Raw genomic sequence first — 16,477 nt, forward strand, 5'->3', positions numbered from 1 at the left:
ATTTTACTAAAAACAAAGCAACCAGATATTCTGTGAAGGTGGAAATGATTGTTCTATGAGACTTATTTGGCTATATATAGGATAATAATATCTGTTTAAACAATAGACAACAAAAATAATACAACATTCATCACCTCACATCACTGTTATCATCAATCACTTGAACCAAAATATGGACCATTCCTTCCAACACCTTTTTTTTTCTCCAAAACAAACTAGATCTTGTTTCTTTTCCATCTAACTCCTCCTCAGGAACAAAGAATGCAATACAGAAACAAAACTGGAATGAGGAGGGGAAAAGAGTTGAACCATTTTGAATTTGAGACCAAAAAGAACAGTAACACAAGTATCTTCAAGAATTTTGATGAGAACATCTGTCTATCTTTGTGGTGGGTATAGTATAACAACATTTCTTTTTTTTAAACCCTCCGGGCTATATAACGTTTCTCCCAAGAGTTTGATCTACTTGATGCAATGACAACACTGAAGATTCAACCTGCAACAGCAACAGATAGCCATTGTAGTTTAGACACATTAGTTCGTCTACATTCAATGAATCTGATCAAATCCAAACACTCATCTATTCCATCAAATTGCTAACATAACACTAGACAAGTCTTCAACTTCTAAACAGACAAGAACACAACAACAACGACAACAAAGATTCAGACCAAATCTAAACAAATCCCATACCTCATTTCCACCACGAACCGCAACGCAATCCCTCGGCGTCTCGAACAAAGACAAAGAGTACTGCTTGCGAACAACGCCGACATCGAAGTATATAAGCCCCGAGCTCGGCACGTCGACCCGAATCCCTTTAACCGGAAACCAAAGGAACAGCTCCTGAGCCGATATACCCGACAAATCTCCGATGTTGGCAGAGCCTATCGTCCCCGTGATGTTCGTGTCGTAACGGAGCTCCGTCTCGTACTTGGCGTCGCAGGACTGGTTCAAGTAGACGGAGAACCGTCCCGTGTCGCCGTCGAAGGCGAATTCCGTCACGCCTTTCGGGAATATCCCCGACGGCAGCCCGTTCCGCTGGAGGATCTCGTATATGGTCTCGCTCTCGGACGAGATCACGGCGGGGATCGAGATCCCGGCGAGGAGAAGGGAGCAGAGGATCGAGATTTGGAGAATACGAATCATAGCGTTGGAGGAGGACCACTTATTTTTGCTTCTGCTGATCTGTTTTGTTCGTTATCAGAGAGAGAGATTATTAAACTAATGGGTTTAAGCAGAGGAAGGAGAAGAAGAAGACGACATTTTGGTGACAGCTTGAAACAGAGTGGATCAAGTGATTTTTGTCTAATTATTGATTGGAGAGGTAGTGATCCTCTGCTTCTCGTGGCATTGATAGGTCAACGAATGGGTTGTTGCCACGTGGGTTTATAGTTAAATGTGGGGTACAAACGCGTCGTAGAGGAAAAGTGGGTGGGACTTATCACATGGGAACAAAAGAAGGGCGTATGGGGTTCTGACTTGTGAGAGATGCGGCAAAGTCCGAATGTTTAGTTTAGGTTCTGTCTTAAAAACACATGCGACAATGAGATGCTTTTATGCAATGTAACGACTTTATTGTACTTTTTTTTACTCCAATTCTTTTTTTTGAGTGTTTTGTGTTGAACAAATTATACTGAATGTTCTTTTGTAAAAAGTGTCTGATGATACATCACGATCAGTACGATCAGAGATTATTTGTAAATCAAAAGTATTTCAGTTTGGCTTTCATGGTTTACTCATAGTCCTTTAAGATCGCAATGACACTATGCCATGAGATTACATCCAAGATACCTTAACTTTGTTGAATGGCATAGTCAAAGTTATCTTGACCATATCTATCCACCTCTATATTTACTTCTAAATTTTATTATGGAAAGCCGGGTCGTTCGTAGCCAAGTGGGTACTGAGCTCTGCCTTCGGGCCCTGGCGTGAGGGGTTCGACCCCTCCTTACCTCAGTTTGAGGATTAAAGGTCCAAAGTGACCAAAATTGACAAAAAAAAAATTATTATGGAACAAAATCTATTCAAATCCACTTCTATTTAGTAACCTAAACTAAGAACATTTCCAACCGTCTTCTATATTTGCCTCTATAATAGCATTTAGAACCAAAATTACTCTAATCCTACTCTTTTTCTTCCTCTAAAATAGAGATTGTTATATTTTCCTCTATTTATAGAGAAAGAAATAACATTCCTCTATATTTTGCTCTATATTTTAAAGATCTCTATTTTAGAGAAATAATTTGGAGTAAATCACATTTTTATTATGAATTCCTATATTATAGAGTAAAAAATAGCAAAATACAATTCACAGGAAAATATTCGATGCTACTATCAATCAACTCTCCTAATGATATTGGGCCTGTAAATATACAAATGGGCTTCATGATTAGGCCCATTTTAAACTAGCGTTTTCACCCTCACTCAACCATAAACACAAAAAGAAAAAAAGAGTTGAGCAACGAAGGAAGATTTGAGGAAACGAGACGATGGCGACGAATCTCCTGAAACTCTCCTCTCAAATCCGCCGCCTCTCACCAATCACCAGATCCCTAACCATCCGCACCTCCGCCACCTCCACCACCTCCTCGGGATCGAAGAAAGTCTCGGATCGAATCGTCAAGCTCTCGGCGATCGACGCCGACGGGGACAAGAAGGAAATCATCGGCCTCTCCGGCCAGACTCTCCTCCGCGCGCTCACGCACACCGGCCTGATCGATCCGCTGTCTCACATGCTGGAGGACATCGACGCCTGCTCGGCGGAGTGCGAGGTCCAGATCGCGGAGGAGTGGCTCGAGAAGCTCCCGCCACGCACGTACGACGAGGAGTACGTGCTGAAGCGTAACTCGAGGTCGCGTGTGCTTAACAAACACTCGCGTCTCGGGTGTCAGGTTGTGTTGACGCAGGAGCTACAAGGTATGGTCGTTGCTGTCCCTGAAGCTAAGCCTTGGGATATCCCGTAAGTCTTAGCTTTTATAACTCTTGCGTATTGTTGTTTTTTGCGTTCTGGTGGTAATAAATCGCAGTACTTTGGCAGATGATTATGATGATTTCGAATCTGTAATTTTCATTTTGAAACTTTATTGTAACGGTGGTGAAGAATTTGCTTTTGTTTAGACGATGATTCCCTGCTTCATGTATGGGGTTTGCAATTTCAATTAAAAGTTTTATTTTCGTTGATGGTTCCTGAACACGTTGTGGCTACATGCTGTTAAGAGTTTTGGTGGTCTTCTCTTAGGCTCGCTTCAAGTAGTATAGGCATAACTAGTAGCATTTGATGATGAGAAGAGAGCATAGATAATGTTGTGCCTCGTCTGAACAGGAAGGAGATTCTCTTTACAGATTCATAACTAGCTCTGCGTTTTTGGTGCGGCGGCTTTAGATTAACATTATTTCAGCCTGAGCTTTAGAATCGCAGATTCTGCTTTTAGGGAGAGGAACAAGGTAGAATGAATATGGCCTCTTAATACCGATGGATTGGTATGACCAACAAGTTCATTTTCAGATGGAGACCAACAGTCTCGTTTGGGACTGCTTCGTGTGTCGCTAGTAACTAAGGGTCGAACTGAAATTTAGTCCAGTCAAAATCGAACAAATTTTATGAAAATTAATTTCAAACGTGGAAACCAATCTCTTTTCGGTGAAACCATTCTTTGTGTGAATCAATCACATACCTGGAATTTTAGTAATTTTTTTAATACTTATGACCGAATACATACAATATTATAAGGTCACAGACATGATACGATACAGCATGATATAAACTTTTGTTTTGTTAACTACGACGATTTACAGTAATTACCTAATATCAATTTATTGAACTGTGATTAAGACCTGACTATTTTAAAAGTATTTTTTATTGTTTTAGTTGTCTCTTCTATCTTTGAAACAGCGTCGTATATCAAGTTTACCAAATCAAACATATATATATATATAGAGAGAGAGAGAATAAATCACATCTTATATAAGATAACATAATTAGGTTCAAAAGATGGAACAAACATTTTTAAACTGATAAGCATTTGAATGAAACTCAGTTTCTGTAACCATGCATAGATTGTGAGCTTTTAAAGATATAACCTGAAATAACTATCCTAATTGTTTGAAGGTCATGGTGATGTTATAAAGAGAGAGTGTACAATCCGTGTGTATCTATCATTAGATAGTCTTGTGCATCTTTGAAGGACAAAAAACTATTTTAAGACCAGTTCAACAGAAAACAGTGCAGAGCACGATCCGTACAGTTGTAATGAAATTTTCTGAAATGGCAACCACTCCTTTTTCTTTAAGAACCAGTCCTTCTTTCCTTCTCTAAACCCTAATCTCTTCTTCTCTATAAACTCATCTTCTAACTTTTGTTCTCAACCATCCTCTTTTTTCAAAGCTTCGACAACTAATAAAGCTCAAATAAGAGATGGATCAAGCAGAGCTTTCCCGGATATTCCAAATGTTCGACAGGAACGGTGACGGAAAAATCACCAAGCAAGAGCTGAGTGATTCATTGGAGAATCTTGGAATCTACATTCCCGACAAAGACTTGGTGCAGATGATCGAGAAGATTGATCTCAACGGCGATGGGTACGTGGACATCGAAGAGTTTGGAGGGTTGTACCAGTCGATCATGGAGGATAGAGACGAGGAGGAAGACATCAGAGAGGCTTTCAACGTGTTTGATCAGAACCGGGACGGGTTCATCACGGTGGAAGAGCTGAGATCTGTGTTATCTTCCTTGGGGCTCAAGCAAGGAAGAACCCTAGAGGATTGTAAGAGGATGATAAGTAAAGTTGACGTTGATGGAGATGGGATGGTGAATTTCAAGGAGTTCAAGCAAATGATGAAAGGTGGTGGATTCGCTGCCTTAGAATCAAGCTTGTAAAACAAACAAACAAAACCCATTTTTTGGGTTAGGGTTTGAGACTCAAAACCATTGTTTTTTTTCCTCGGAATGATTAGGGCAAAACCTCGAAAGAGAATTAACAAATGGATCAAGCTTTGTTTTGAATGCTTCTCCACAAAATATTGTTGATGAATTTGCTATGTGGGATTTTGAAACAAACATGTATAATTTTGTTTTTGATTTTGAGGATTTTATAAATGGTTGAGGATTCTTTTATTTATTTGTAATATATATGGTTGTGAATTGTGATGCACGCCACTTGTTAATTAGACTACATTTACGCAAAATTTATAAACTACGTGCCGTTTCTCACTTGTCGTAGACCAACGGATGAAGTTCACGTGCTCCACCCAAAAACCAGTCAAGTCAAGTCATCATCAACCGTACACGAAACAGAGAGATCTTCGACTTTGTGTCCTATTGTCGTCTGCTTCCTCAACACTTCCCTTTCTTTCCAACTCACTAGCCTAACTTCAGTTTCACATATCAACACTTCCTCTGTCCAATTATATCCCTGTCTGAATTGTTCCCTAATCTTTCATCCAAGTAAGTGCTTCAGTTGAGTTTCCCTTTATATCATTCAATCTTTTGTTGAAATGTTTGTAGGGGTTCATCTCCCTTTTGTCTATGTTGTTTCTTTTTATTTTTGATCTGCTTTCCTATGGATGAACCTACTCTGGTGTGAAGTCCCAACGTTTGATCAAAAGTGGATGAAACTGCTACTCCCTTCCTACTTAATTAGGTTTATAAATGCTTGTGTTTAGGGTTTCTGTTCTGCAGTTCTTCATTTTTATGCTGTGTATAATCTTCAATTTTTTCGGGGGGGGGGGGGGACCAACATTAATGTTCTACTCTGTTGTGTTCAGATCCGGCCTTGTTATTAAGTACTAGTTCAAGCTTTAAAAGGTTCAGTGGCAAAACTCTTATTAGGTCTGATATATTTAGGACTAAAGTGTTGCATCTTTTGTCTTGAACTAAGCTTGTTGTGTCAGTGGAAGGGAACCTCTTACGTGGAGAACATGCAGTAGAGATGATCGAGAATACAGTCACAGAAGAAGCTTCTTCATCAGTGGTGGAGCCTTTCATCGGTATGGATTTTGAATCAGAAGAAGCTGCGAAGTCTTTTTACGACAGTTACGCCACCCGCACCGGTTTTGTTATGAGAGTGGATGCTTTCAGACGGTCAACGCGAGATGATGGGACAGTAGTGTGGCGCAGGCTCGTGTGTAACAAAGAAGGGTTCCGCAGATCGAGACCTAGGAGAGACGAGAGCAGGAAGCCTAGGGCTATCACAAGAGAAGGTTGTAAGGCTTTGATCGTGGTGAAAAAAGAAAAATCCGGTAAATGGACTGTCACCAAGTTTGTGAAGGAACATAACCATCCTCTCTTGTCTCTACTTACTAATAATAACGGTCGCCGGAGTTCACAGATCTCTCAAACACCGGTACGTTCATACACGTAAGGCTTGCTCTGTTTTATCATGTCTTTGAACTCAAATCTTTGTACAAAACTAACTTTTTCAGAACGAGAAAGACGCAAAGATTCGAGAACTTAGCACAGAGCTGAGCCGTGAAAGAAAGCGTTGTGCTACGTTGCAACAGCAGCTTGATATGGTCCTAAACGTGATGGAAGAACACTCTAATCATCTCTCCATTAATATCAATAACGTTATCCAAAATGTAAGAGAAATAGAGTCCAACACTTTCACCAAACTCCCCAGCTAAATAAAAAAACAAACACAAAGATTCAATTCTACGTGTATATTTTCCCACGAGAACTATCGTATATTGATAACGATATTTTCTCACAAAGATTCAATTCTACATCTCTCCATTAGTATCGATAACGACTATCTATTTTCCCACGAGAACTATCATTGGAACTATCGTTGGAACTATGACTACACTCTATATATCCCTGAAATAATAGTTTCAGATTCAATTCTTTCTTTATAAGAGTTTTAACATCAACTTCTCTTGATCTTGCCATGTTTACTTCATTTTCCAAAAAAATAGAGAAAATTCTTTTTTTTTCGTTGATAAAAAAAAAGAGAAATTCATTCAAACCAGAAAAATAAAATAAAATAAACTCTGTTCTTGGATGAAACTCTTTGAAATCAAGATTCAGTGCCAGAAAGCGTAAAAGGCAGTAGAGATATAAACCAAGAGAGCAGAGGAAACAAGCGTCACGAGCGTTGCAACCGCCTGAACCGCAGATTGACTACCGCAAGAAAGCAACCCTAGACGGATCTGAATCACATTAACCATAGAGAGCATCAAGAACAAACAACCCATCACAGATCCGACGGCAGAGGCCATCATCCCCCATCTCAGAACCTTAATATTGATGTGAGCTCTAAATATCTCGTCCACGTCTTTGCTGTTGAGAAGGTTCAGCGCGAGCTTGAGACCCTGAGCCACGAGAGATGAGAAGAGGAAGAAGCTGAAGGAGACGACTTCGAAGACCAGCAGCTTCTTCGCCACGTCATCGCTCGCGTCGCAGCTGGACCGCTGCTCGAGGCTGTGCTGTCCCGGAGTGGCTATGGAGAGGCCTACGAAGACGGCGATGGTGAAGAGGGAGTTGACGTTGACGAGTCCGTCGAGTGCGCTTACGTGGACGCTCGTTGTGGCGACGGAGGAAGATGCCGGTGACGTCATTCCGACGGCGGTCGTGTACTCGATTTTCGGCTCAGATCTGCTCGGGGAAAGAGGAATGTTAAAAGAAAGGTAGATTGAGTACGGAGAGAGAGAGAAGAGAGTAAAGCTTACTCTGCCATTGAAGAATCTAAATAAGTTCTCAGGATGCTTTTGCTTTTGGTCGGAGAGATTAGTTGGAAAGAAAGATTGATCGTCTTAAAAAGAGAGATTTTTTAAAAGACTCTGCAATGACGCGAATATTTCGTCTTTATTTTTTCATAAACCATGCGTTTTGTTTTTTTGTCCACGTCGGAGTCAACTGAAATTAAGTTGTTGACCAAAATTCACAAATTTAACCTTTTTTGTTTGAATTTATTTAAATGTTTTCAATCAATTTTTTTGGTAAAAATGATTTCAATTAAATATCTTTGATTGAACTGAACTTTGATAAGAATGATTTTAATGTTTTTTGGTAAATTTTGAAAAAATACTTTATATTAAATACGATTTTAACGTCAAAAATATTAAATAGATGATTACACAACCGATTATTTTTTCTGTAAATTGCATAATTTGTATTTTCTGGGTTTGAATCTAAAATTTCTTATTGTAAAAACATTAATGAATACTTAGTCAAACTACTAGACTAAATGGATTTTCATATTAAATATTATTTTAAGTTTTTAAACTATAAACATGTTGATAAACAATTGAATAATTTTTATATACTTCTCATACCCGTTTATTTGAGAATGGGAGTACACTTTTCATATTAGTAGATTAGTAAACTTAAAAGTCAGGAGATGTTTACACGAATAACACCATATTTCACAGATTTAAGAGAACAAAATTGATGATTAACGTCAGAGTCATTTGAACATACGCTTTTATAAAGAACGATCCATGTAATGCAAATGTATCATGTGAAAAGATCATTCACAAATGTGTACCATAGTAACCGCATCGTTCTTGAGGGCTTTAGAGCCATTGACTAATCCTATAATTGGAATTAGATTTTGACCCGCTCGACCGAACGGGTGTCAATTTTTATTTTTATCTTTGTTTATATTAAATGTTATACATGATTTTCAATGATTATAATATTTAACTTTAATTGCTTCTTAGTTAATTTTATAAGTACTATTATTATACTAAAGATTATGAATATACTGAATATATGGATTTAAATTTGATTAGCAAGATTTTTTTAAAAATATAGATTTTTTTTGAAAATTTTAATTAGCTAAAATAGCTAGGAATATGAACTAAATTTGTAAAAACTATTTATTTGAATAAGTGATAATACATTTGTAAAACTTACCTGATTAAGTAATTTTATGATATTTCTAAACAAAATAATTTATAGTTTATATAGAGTAATTTTATTTTGTCTTGTAAACCATCAATGGTATCATCCATTCTTTTTAGAATATGATCCGTATATCCACACAAATATTTTTTAATTTTTTTATAGATCAAAACTTTATGATAATGTATAATAAAATTGTCATATATATTATTTAAATTATGTGGTGCTATATATTTAATACTTTCAACATTTATCATACTAAACTTACATTGAGGTATTATTTATATGAAAATATATGTAAGATAATATATTTATATATTATATAAATGATTCTTTTTATGTGATTTTTATTTTTAGTTATTATAAATAATAAAAATACAATTACATAAATTTAGAAACAATATTGTTCATTAACTATTTAAATATAGGTTTATTAATTATTTCCAAACACACATAAGTAATAAAATATGAAAAAATAATGAATACTATATGTTAGGTTAATTAATTATTGTTGCCATTTCTTTTAGTTAGAACTCGATTTAGGAAATGCATTAATTAAACATAAAAAATAAAGAATCATAAAATGTAAGTTAATTAATAAATTCAGTGATATATCATTGTAAATAACTGTAAAAACTAAGGGATAATTTATATTTGTACTTCTTTTTTAAGAGATTAAGATACAGACCATATCTAAATCAGCATCTCATGAGGGATTTTAAGACCAACCACCTGCCCAACAACAGAGAACCATGAAACTAAGTACAACTCAATCGGCATCCGACAGTCATTTAAGCTGCTGCTTTCGGAAAGCAGCTTGATCCATTCCTCAGTCCCACATGGATGCAGCTTGAACCACGGCCTGTTCAAATAGGGATGCTCCTGCAATTTAATTGTTGCATAGAGACTGAATACAAAGCAACCAAAAAAACCTATATATATTAAACTCACACATTGTGGTATTGATTCTGAGAGGATTACCTCCTGTGTTATAAAAGTCCACTTAGACTCCAACAAAAGACTAACAGAGCTGGAGGGCAGATCTCTTTTGATAACATCCAAAGAAAGAGGCTTCCCATCTAATAAAAGTGACAAATCAAGATGATAACAAACAAAGATGATTAATCTTATAACCAAACAAAAAGAGTATTCCAGATATTTTGCAGGGGAGATGGTGTGACATACCACTAGAGTATCCACGAAAATAGAGCATAGGAACCATGTACGATGCACTGTAAACGATATGGTAATCATAGTAGTGCGCTTCATCTTCAACGTTTTGTACCTTAGCAACAAGCAAAAAGAACCAATCTCAGAGATTCTGCTGTTCATTCATATACAAAGATAAATTGGCTTTTATGTACCACCAAGACCGTGTGATCATCATCTGCTTCTTCCTTTTCCGACCAACCAGCTGTTACATCTAGAGACTCCTCTTCAGCACTTTCCTACACACAGAAGACAATTTATTACCTCAAGCGAAGTGAGAATAATGGTGAAAACACTGTTAAAGGTTGTGACTTTATTACCTCAAGCGAAGTGAGAATAATGATCTTCTCTAGCGATAAGTAACCTTCCTCCTTCTGATAGCACACAATGAATCTAAGGTAAAAAAATGCTATCTTGAGGAAACAAGGTTGGAACAATGGAGAATAGTGTTGTTCGACGTTGACCTTAAGCAGAGTTCGGTTGATCAGAGGAACCCATGACCAAGGAGGGAGCGAAAGGTTATGTCTTTTCCATTTATCGGAGAAAGCTCGAGCAGCTACAGTGAAACCCTCGTGAGTGATTTTGCCATCGTTGACGACGACCTCTCCAGCTGAATCCATACCGGAGCAGGAGTAAATAAAATCGCTGATCAGCAAGCAACACCGTCGCTACAAAATCGAAGCAACTAACCGAACCGAACTAAACCACAGAGTACAGACCGAATTTATAAACTAAATTAATCGAATTGAACCGAACCAAACCAAAGAGTATAAACCGAATTTATAAACTAAATTAACCAAACCGAACCGAACCTATTCGAAATAAAACCGCCGCTTCCTACTCCATCTCCGGCTTCCATTAAACACCGATACTTTCTCAGACGCATCTGTTGTTAGTCTCTCTCTCAATCAACTCTCTATCCTCTAGAAAAGCTCTGACTTTGAGCCTCTTTTGATGTTCTCCGTATAACTACTACTTGAGGTTATTTGATTTCGACAGATTCTACTGTTGTTTTGTCTCCATGGAACTGGTGAGTTTCTCTTTGGTTATGTATTAAATTAACGTAAAGTCTACTACTTTTCGTCTGATCATCACCCGGGTTTGTGTAAATATGAAAGCTTTGTGTGTGTTTTGTAGACTTGTCTGAGCAAAGGAGATGGCTTTCACTACCCGCCTTGTCACATGCTGAACCTAAGTGGTTTCAGGATCTTGATCGACTGCCCTTTGGACCTTTTAGCAACCACAATCTTCTCCCCTGTTCCGTGTGATGTGGGCACTGAAGCTTCTGCATATCCAACACCTGAAGAGGATGATGCTCAGAATCCACTTCAAAAGAAGCAAAAACTGGAGGAGAGACAGATGACTCCTGATGACTTGGTGTGCGCAGAACCGTGGTACAAAACTGTCAAGGCCTTGCATTTATGGGAGGTTTCTTTAATCGATATAGTTCTCATCTCCAACCCCATGGGGTTGCTCGGGTTGCCATTCCTTACTCAAAACCCAAGATTCTGTGCCAAGGTAAAACACGTTTTCATGAATGTAACTTGTTTTGCTTTGGGTGCTGAGTTCTTATTCTTCTGAGAGATGTAGATATATATGACTGAAGCAACAGCTAAGATTGGGCAGCTCATGATGGAAGATCTCGTCTCTATGCACATGGAGTTCAGACGCTTACATGGCCCACCTGAAGACTCTAGTTTTCCTTGGTGGACAAAGAATCTAGATGGTAAAGATGTGCCAGCCCTGCTTAAGAATGTTGTCTTCGGTGAGAATGGTGATGATCTAGGGAGTTGGATGCGTCTGTACAGGTAATTTTGCTATTAGCTTGCCGTCCCATTAGTTGTATTCAAGTTACTGTTGATTGCTTTCATTTTTTTCTTTCTTCAGTTTAGATGATATAAAGAGTTGCATGAAGAAGGTTCAATCTCTAAAGTTTGCAGAAGAAGTTTGTTATAATGGGACGTTGATCATTAAGGCCCTAAGTTCAGGTCTAGATATAGGGGCTTGCAATTGGTTGATCAACGGACCTAATGGGAGTCTAAGTTATGTGTCAGACTCCATCTTTGTTTCACATCATGCGAAAAGTTTCGACATTGATGGACTAAGAGGAACCGATGTGATGATTTACTCTGGTTTCTCATGCCTCCAAACCGCAGAAATGACCGAGAGTGATTGTATATCAACAATCAGGTACATACAGTCATAGACGACTCTCTTACTACATTTTATGATATGATGTTTGTTTTCTTTGGATCTTATGAGTCAATGATATTTTTCTTTACTGCAGTGAGAATAATGACGGGAGCTTGGCTGCTTCGTTACTAGACAATGAAGAAAGCTTAGAAGAGCTAGAGAAACTAGCTTTTGTTTGCTCATGTGCTGCAGAGTCTGCGGATGCTGGTGGCTCAACCTTGATAACGATAACTAGAGTGGGGATAGTTCTGCAGCTCCTTGAGCTATTGTCAAATTCCCTTGAGTCCTCTTCTCTAAAGGTTTAATTTACCCTTTTTCTTTTTATTCTGCACTTTTAATTTATTGAGGATTTGAATCACAGCTAAAATGGTAAAAGTTCTTTTTTGACTTTGTTATTTTCTTAGGTTCCAATCTTTGTAATATCTTCTGTGGCAGAAGAGCTATTGGCGTACGCAAACACCATACCAGAGTGGCTATGCGAGCAACGTCAGGAGAAGGTATACTTATGTGTCTTGTTAATCTCTGTTAAATTTTTAAAAATGAATCAAACAGTAGATTTTATACTATGTTTTGATCCATGTCACAGTTAATTTCAGGAGAAGCATCATTTGGTCATCTTAAATTCATTAAAGACAAGAAGATCCATTTGTTTCCTGCCATTCACTCACCCAACTTAATGTAAGAACTTGTTGTTTCCTAAGTATTGGGTTTTTAATATTTTTTTTATCTCTATGATTACTATTCTGATAGGTAGTTTTGGCCTAAATGCTATGTTTGTAATTGAAAATATCATCTCGGTTCACCATAAGTCATTGGCTAGTTCAGATACAAAGTAAAGTATAACTACTATTTACGTTTACGGCAAACAGAACAAGTTGGCAAGAACCATGCATCGTGTTTGCTCCTCACTGGAGTTTGCGGCTTGGTCCTTCTGTCCAACTTTTTCAGCGTTGGCGTGGAGATCCAAAATCATTGCTTGTTCTCGAGGTTTTTTAATCTATTTCTCTCTTCCTCAATAGGATGATCCAATGTGAATCTCTAGTCTAAATATCTAATGAGAAATATGTGTTGCAGGACGGTGGTATAAGTTCAGGTTTAGGACTTCTCCCCTTCAGACCAATCTCTATGAAGATTCTCCAATGTTCATTTCTTTCTGGAATTAGGTGAGAAATCATGCCTGTCTATAACTTGCTTGTCAACATTGCTCAATACTATTAAGTTATTTTGCAGGTTGCAGAAGCTCCCAGCACTTGTTTCCCTTTTGAAGCCAAAGATTGTTTTGGTAACGATTCAATTCCTATGCTTTGTTGACTCTTGTCTGTATTCATCAATCTGATAGCATTTTGTAAACAGGTCCCTGATGTTGTCAACCAGAGGATCAATCTTTCTTCAGTGAAGACAAAAGCTATCCTGAATTACTCTGAGAACATGACGCTAAGTGTGGCAAGAGTTGTAGACAATGCAGACGTAGAGATAATGGCAGAGTTAGCCACCAAGTTGAGCTGGAAGAAACTCAGACAGCGTGAAAACTTTGGTATTGCGAGGTTAAAAGGTGACCTTGTGATGGAGAATGGGAAACAGAGATTGGTTTCCGGGTTGGATCAGGAAGAAAGTTCAGGAAAGGCTCGGTCACTTAGGCATTGGGGCGCTGTGGCTCCTGAAACACTTTTGGATGCGTTAATGAAGATGAGTATAATCGGATCTATAGAACACAGCAGAGGTGAGAATGGAGCAGAAGACAAGAGCATAATCTATATAACAAATCCTAGCGGTGGAATGATAGAGACCTCAGAGATGGGTACTACTATTATAACAGACGATAAGACTGTAGCCTCTAAGATCTTCCAGGCGATTGATGGACTTCTTGACGGCTTATAGAGCTAGTGTAGCTTTGATTTACCAGATCTTCAGAGCACAAAATTTGCAGCATAATTCCTGGTAAGTGATTTCCCTAGTAAGTTCAAGCACTTAATGATTGAAGCACGTAAGGGAAGATCAGTTTATTGTTTTGGAATGATCCTGGTATCAAAGATGAGCTTTAATATGTATAGGTTTAGGTTCCATTTATGACACACAAGAGCACTCGTATGTTCACAGTTGCAAGTATAGTCACTGAAGTAGACAGCCTTTTTCCATGTATGTAACATCTTATTTAAATTGATTGATGGTAGGCTTGGTTTGGTCTGAAAACTACAACTCTCAAACTATGTTATCTTTCTTTGCTTTTCCTGTTATGTAAAGTAAATCCATTGAGATATTTGCTTTTGATAGAGAAATCAAGTAAAATTTCACTTAAGAACCAACGAGAAAGATACAAAGATTAGGGAACTTAGCACAGAGCTGAGCAGAGAGAAAGCGTTGTGCTGTGTTTGCAAGAACAGCTTGATATGGTCCTAAAGGTTATGGAAGAACATACTAATCATCTCTCCATTAACATGAACAATGTTTACCAAAATGTAAGAGAAATAAAGCAACACACAAATTTTAAAAGACTGGAAATCAAATAAGAAAACTAGAAATCACAAAATATCATCAAGTACCATTAAAGGTCAGATTTTCCAATAGCAAAACAGCATACAAAATGTAACCAAAGATAACCAAACACACCAGAAGTTTTATCTCTTTCATTTTTCTTCCCGATGATTCAAGCACGTGCACGGGATATACAAATTCATGGATGAGGCCCTTTGGTCTACTAAGAGCTAAATCTGTGTCACCTCCTACACCTCGGTTAACTCCAAATGTTGAATGACCACGCCCAGCAGCAAAGTGATGACTCATAACCATCATCTCACCAGACAATAGGATGTACCCTTTGTCGTGGGACTCTGTTCCGTGGATAGACTTGCACCAGAGTACAAGCTCTCCGTTCATTAAAAACACATCCACAATGGTCACCCCGTGAAGAGACTCATATTGAGAATGTTCGCTTGTGGGTTCACCGTAGATTTCCTGCCATAAAATAAACACTTTGAAACCAAGAAAAAAATCTATGAAACTATAAATTAATATCTAAACTTATTTACCCCCTCTTGAATACTCCACTAATCTGAAAATATAACCAAGGTTGCTGCTATAGGTTGCAGCTCAAGTCTCTTCAAAGCTCTCAGTAAATCATTACCAAGATAAACATAATCGGCGATGTTAATCTTCTTCGCGTTTCTTTTTTTGGGTTTGTCTGTTACGCAGTTAAAAGAATCTTCTTCAGCCCCTCGTTGCACTGTCACTCCATTATTTTTTATATACTTTAGGCAAGATGTCAGTAGCATAGTATGACACTTGTGTTTCTTTGAAGTTTGACGTAAGCGGTCATGAGGAGAGCATAAAAACACAACTCCTTCACGCTTAAATTCATAAAGACTTCATCCAAACCTTCTATCACTCTCAGCGAGCTCACAAGGTTGACACAAACATAAGCCGATCATAATTCTGCAAAGTTCAGACACAAAAACAAAAGTTTAATATGATATTGAGAGTTCCAATTGAACAAATTTCGAAAAATGTAAAGAAGAAAGTTTGACTTACCATGATCCCCTTGGTCTCGGACATCTCCTACCATTTTATCTTCTTGTTCTGAACGGATATGTCCAACTTTGTTCTTATCTTCCTCTGAAAGTTGAACCCATTTCCTGTCAACTCCTGTATCTCCCTCTCTCCAGTTGAGAGACTGAAATCAAAGTTAAAAGAATTAAGGAAAATGATCAAATGAGAATAATTGACAATTAAAAAACTTACCCTTTTGGGATATCTCCAACACAAAAGTTGGTTTTCGTAAATGGTATTGTCACCTTCTACATTCTGTAATCTTTCAAACCAACATGAAATAGCAGGAAACTCTTCTTTTTGGCATGTGCAACTTTAACTTTGCGAAAAGAATTGTAGAGAGCTCGAAGAAGAAGATGAAGGGTCTAGTGAAAAGGTATAGGGAATGGAGACAAGATGTAAAGAAGTTCCCCTTTGATGGGAGGTTCAGCCCATGACCAAGCACAAACTCCCTGTATCAAAACAATGAAAGATCCAAACATAATTTCAGAGTTGCAAATGTGTGTGTGCGTTAGCTTTAATTCTGCTAAGTGCAAATATAGTGGAGTTAGCGAATCAATACGATGTGTCTGTTTTCAATTTATGTGTACGAGTTAGATTTAATTTCTAGATGTTACACCGTACTATCTTTTGATTATTCCAGCTTATCTAGTGGTACAGTAGTTCCACCAGCCATTTGTAAGATTT

General features: G+C 37.8%; 7 protein-coding genes across 10 annotated transcripts; 4 read left to right on the top strand and 3 right to left on the bottom strand.

Moving 5' to 3' along the window:
* Nucleotides 1–45: 45 nt before the first annotated feature.
* On the bottom strand, nucleotides 46–1,280 carry LOC108856675 (uncharacterized). The gene is made up of 2 exons (XM_018630534.2): nucleotides 694–1,280; nucleotides 46–496 (listed from the first exon to the last, which is right to left on the bottom strand). Exons 1-2 carry the CDS (start codon nucleotides 1,147–1,149, stop codon nucleotides 434–436), a joined length of 519 nt encoding a protein of 172 aa, XP_018486036.1. The 5' UTR covers nucleotides 1,150–1,280; the 3' UTR covers nucleotides 46–433.
* A 1,156-nt stretch (nucleotides 1,281–2,436) lies between these two features.
* On the top strand, nucleotides 2,437–3,183 carry LOC108834126 (uncharacterized). Its single transcript, XM_018607485.2, has one exon. The coding sequence runs from the start codon at nucleotides 2,493–2,495 to the stop codon at nucleotides 2,964–2,966; it is 474 nt and encodes a 157-aa protein (XP_018462987.2). The 5' UTR covers nucleotides 2,437–2,492; the 3' UTR covers nucleotides 2,967–3,183.
* A 1,022-nt stretch (nucleotides 3,184–4,205) lies between these two features.
* Nucleotides 4,206–5,092, top strand: LOC108861465 (calmodulin-like protein 3). Its single transcript, XM_018635331.2, has one exon. It carries the CDS (start codon nucleotides 4,418–4,420, stop codon nucleotides 4,877–4,879), a length of 462 nt encoding a protein of 153 aa, XP_018490833.2. The 5' UTR covers nucleotides 4,206–4,417; the 3' UTR covers nucleotides 4,880–5,092.
* Nucleotides 5,093–5,240: 148 nt separating this feature from the next.
* LOC108859636 (protein FAR1-RELATED SEQUENCE 5) lies at nucleotides 5,241–6,770 on the top strand. Of its 3 annotated transcripts, none has more exons than XM_018633547.2 (3): nucleotides 5,241–5,446; nucleotides 5,893–6,344; nucleotides 6,424–6,770. In XM_018633547.2, coding segments are annotated over exons 1-3 (654 nt in total). In that variant the 5' UTR covers nucleotides 5,241–5,445; the 3' UTR covers nucleotides 6,625–6,770. The 3 variants fall into 3 exon arrangements, with proteins under 3 accessions (XP_018489049.2, XP_056866657.1, XP_056866658.1); XM_057010677.1 differs by having other exon boundaries at nucleotides 5,308–5,446; nucleotides 5,880–6,344; XM_057010678.1 differs by lacking the exon at nucleotides 5,241–5,446 and adding an exon at nucleotides 5,728–5,806.
* Nucleotides 6,771–6,912: 142 nt separating this feature from the next.
* Nucleotides 6,913–7,793, bottom strand: LOC108859637 (uncharacterized). The gene is made up of 2 exons (XM_018633548.2): nucleotides 7,669–7,793; nucleotides 6,913–7,594 (listed from the first exon to the last, which is right to left on the bottom strand). Exons 1-2 carry the CDS (start codon nucleotides 7,674–7,676, stop codon nucleotides 7,024–7,026), a joined length of 579 nt encoding a protein of 192 aa, XP_018489050.1. The 5' UTR covers nucleotides 7,677–7,793; the 3' UTR covers nucleotides 6,913–7,023.
* A 621-nt stretch (nucleotides 7,794–8,414) lies between these two features.
* On the bottom strand, nucleotides 8,415–10,745 carry LOC108838104 (ubiquitin-like-conjugating enzyme ATG10). 2 transcript variants are annotated; one of them, XM_056986179.1, is made up of 7 exons: nucleotides 10,519–10,745; nucleotides 10,375–10,428; nucleotides 10,210–10,293; nucleotides 10,031–10,130; nucleotides 9,827–9,924; nucleotides 9,526–9,727; nucleotides 8,415–8,544 (listed from the first exon to the last, which is right to left on the bottom strand). In XM_056986179.1, exons 1-6 carry the CDS (start codon nucleotides 10,672–10,674, stop codon nucleotides 9,539–9,541), a joined length of 681 nt encoding a protein of 226 aa, XP_056842159.1. In that variant the 5' UTR covers nucleotides 10,675–10,745; the 3' UTR covers nucleotides 8,415–8,544; nucleotides 9,526–9,538. The 2 variants fall into 2 exon arrangements, with proteins under 2 accessions (XP_056842159.1, XP_018466582.2); XM_018611080.2 differs by lacking the exon at nucleotides 8,415–8,544 and having other exon boundaries at nucleotides 9,422–9,727.
* Nucleotides 10,746–10,902: 157 nt separating this feature from the next.
* LOC108856464 (uncharacterized) lies at nucleotides 10,903–14,502 on the top strand. Its single transcript, XM_056986178.1, has 11 exons — nucleotides 10,903–11,084; nucleotides 11,192–11,572; nucleotides 11,645–11,862; nucleotides 11,942–12,244; nucleotides 12,342–12,546; nucleotides 12,652–12,744; nucleotides 12,834–12,925; nucleotides 13,117–13,234; nucleotides 13,322–13,410; nucleotides 13,478–13,529; nucleotides 13,601–14,502. The coding sequence occupies exons 1-11, from the start codon at nucleotides 11,076–11,078 to the stop codon at nucleotides 14,123–14,125; spliced, it is 2,085 nt and encodes a 694-aa protein (XP_056842158.1). The 5' UTR covers nucleotides 10,903–11,075; the 3' UTR covers nucleotides 14,126–14,502.
* Nucleotides 14,503–16,477: the final 1,975 nt, after the last annotated feature.

Source organism: Raphanus sativus, chromosome 5 (assembly GCF_000801105.2).
Source record: "Raphanus sativus cultivar WK10039 chromosome 5, ASM80110v3, whole genome shotgun sequence".
NCBI classification, from domain to species: domain Eukaryota; kingdom Viridiplantae; phylum Streptophyta; class Magnoliopsida; order Brassicales; family Brassicaceae; genus Raphanus; species Raphanus sativus.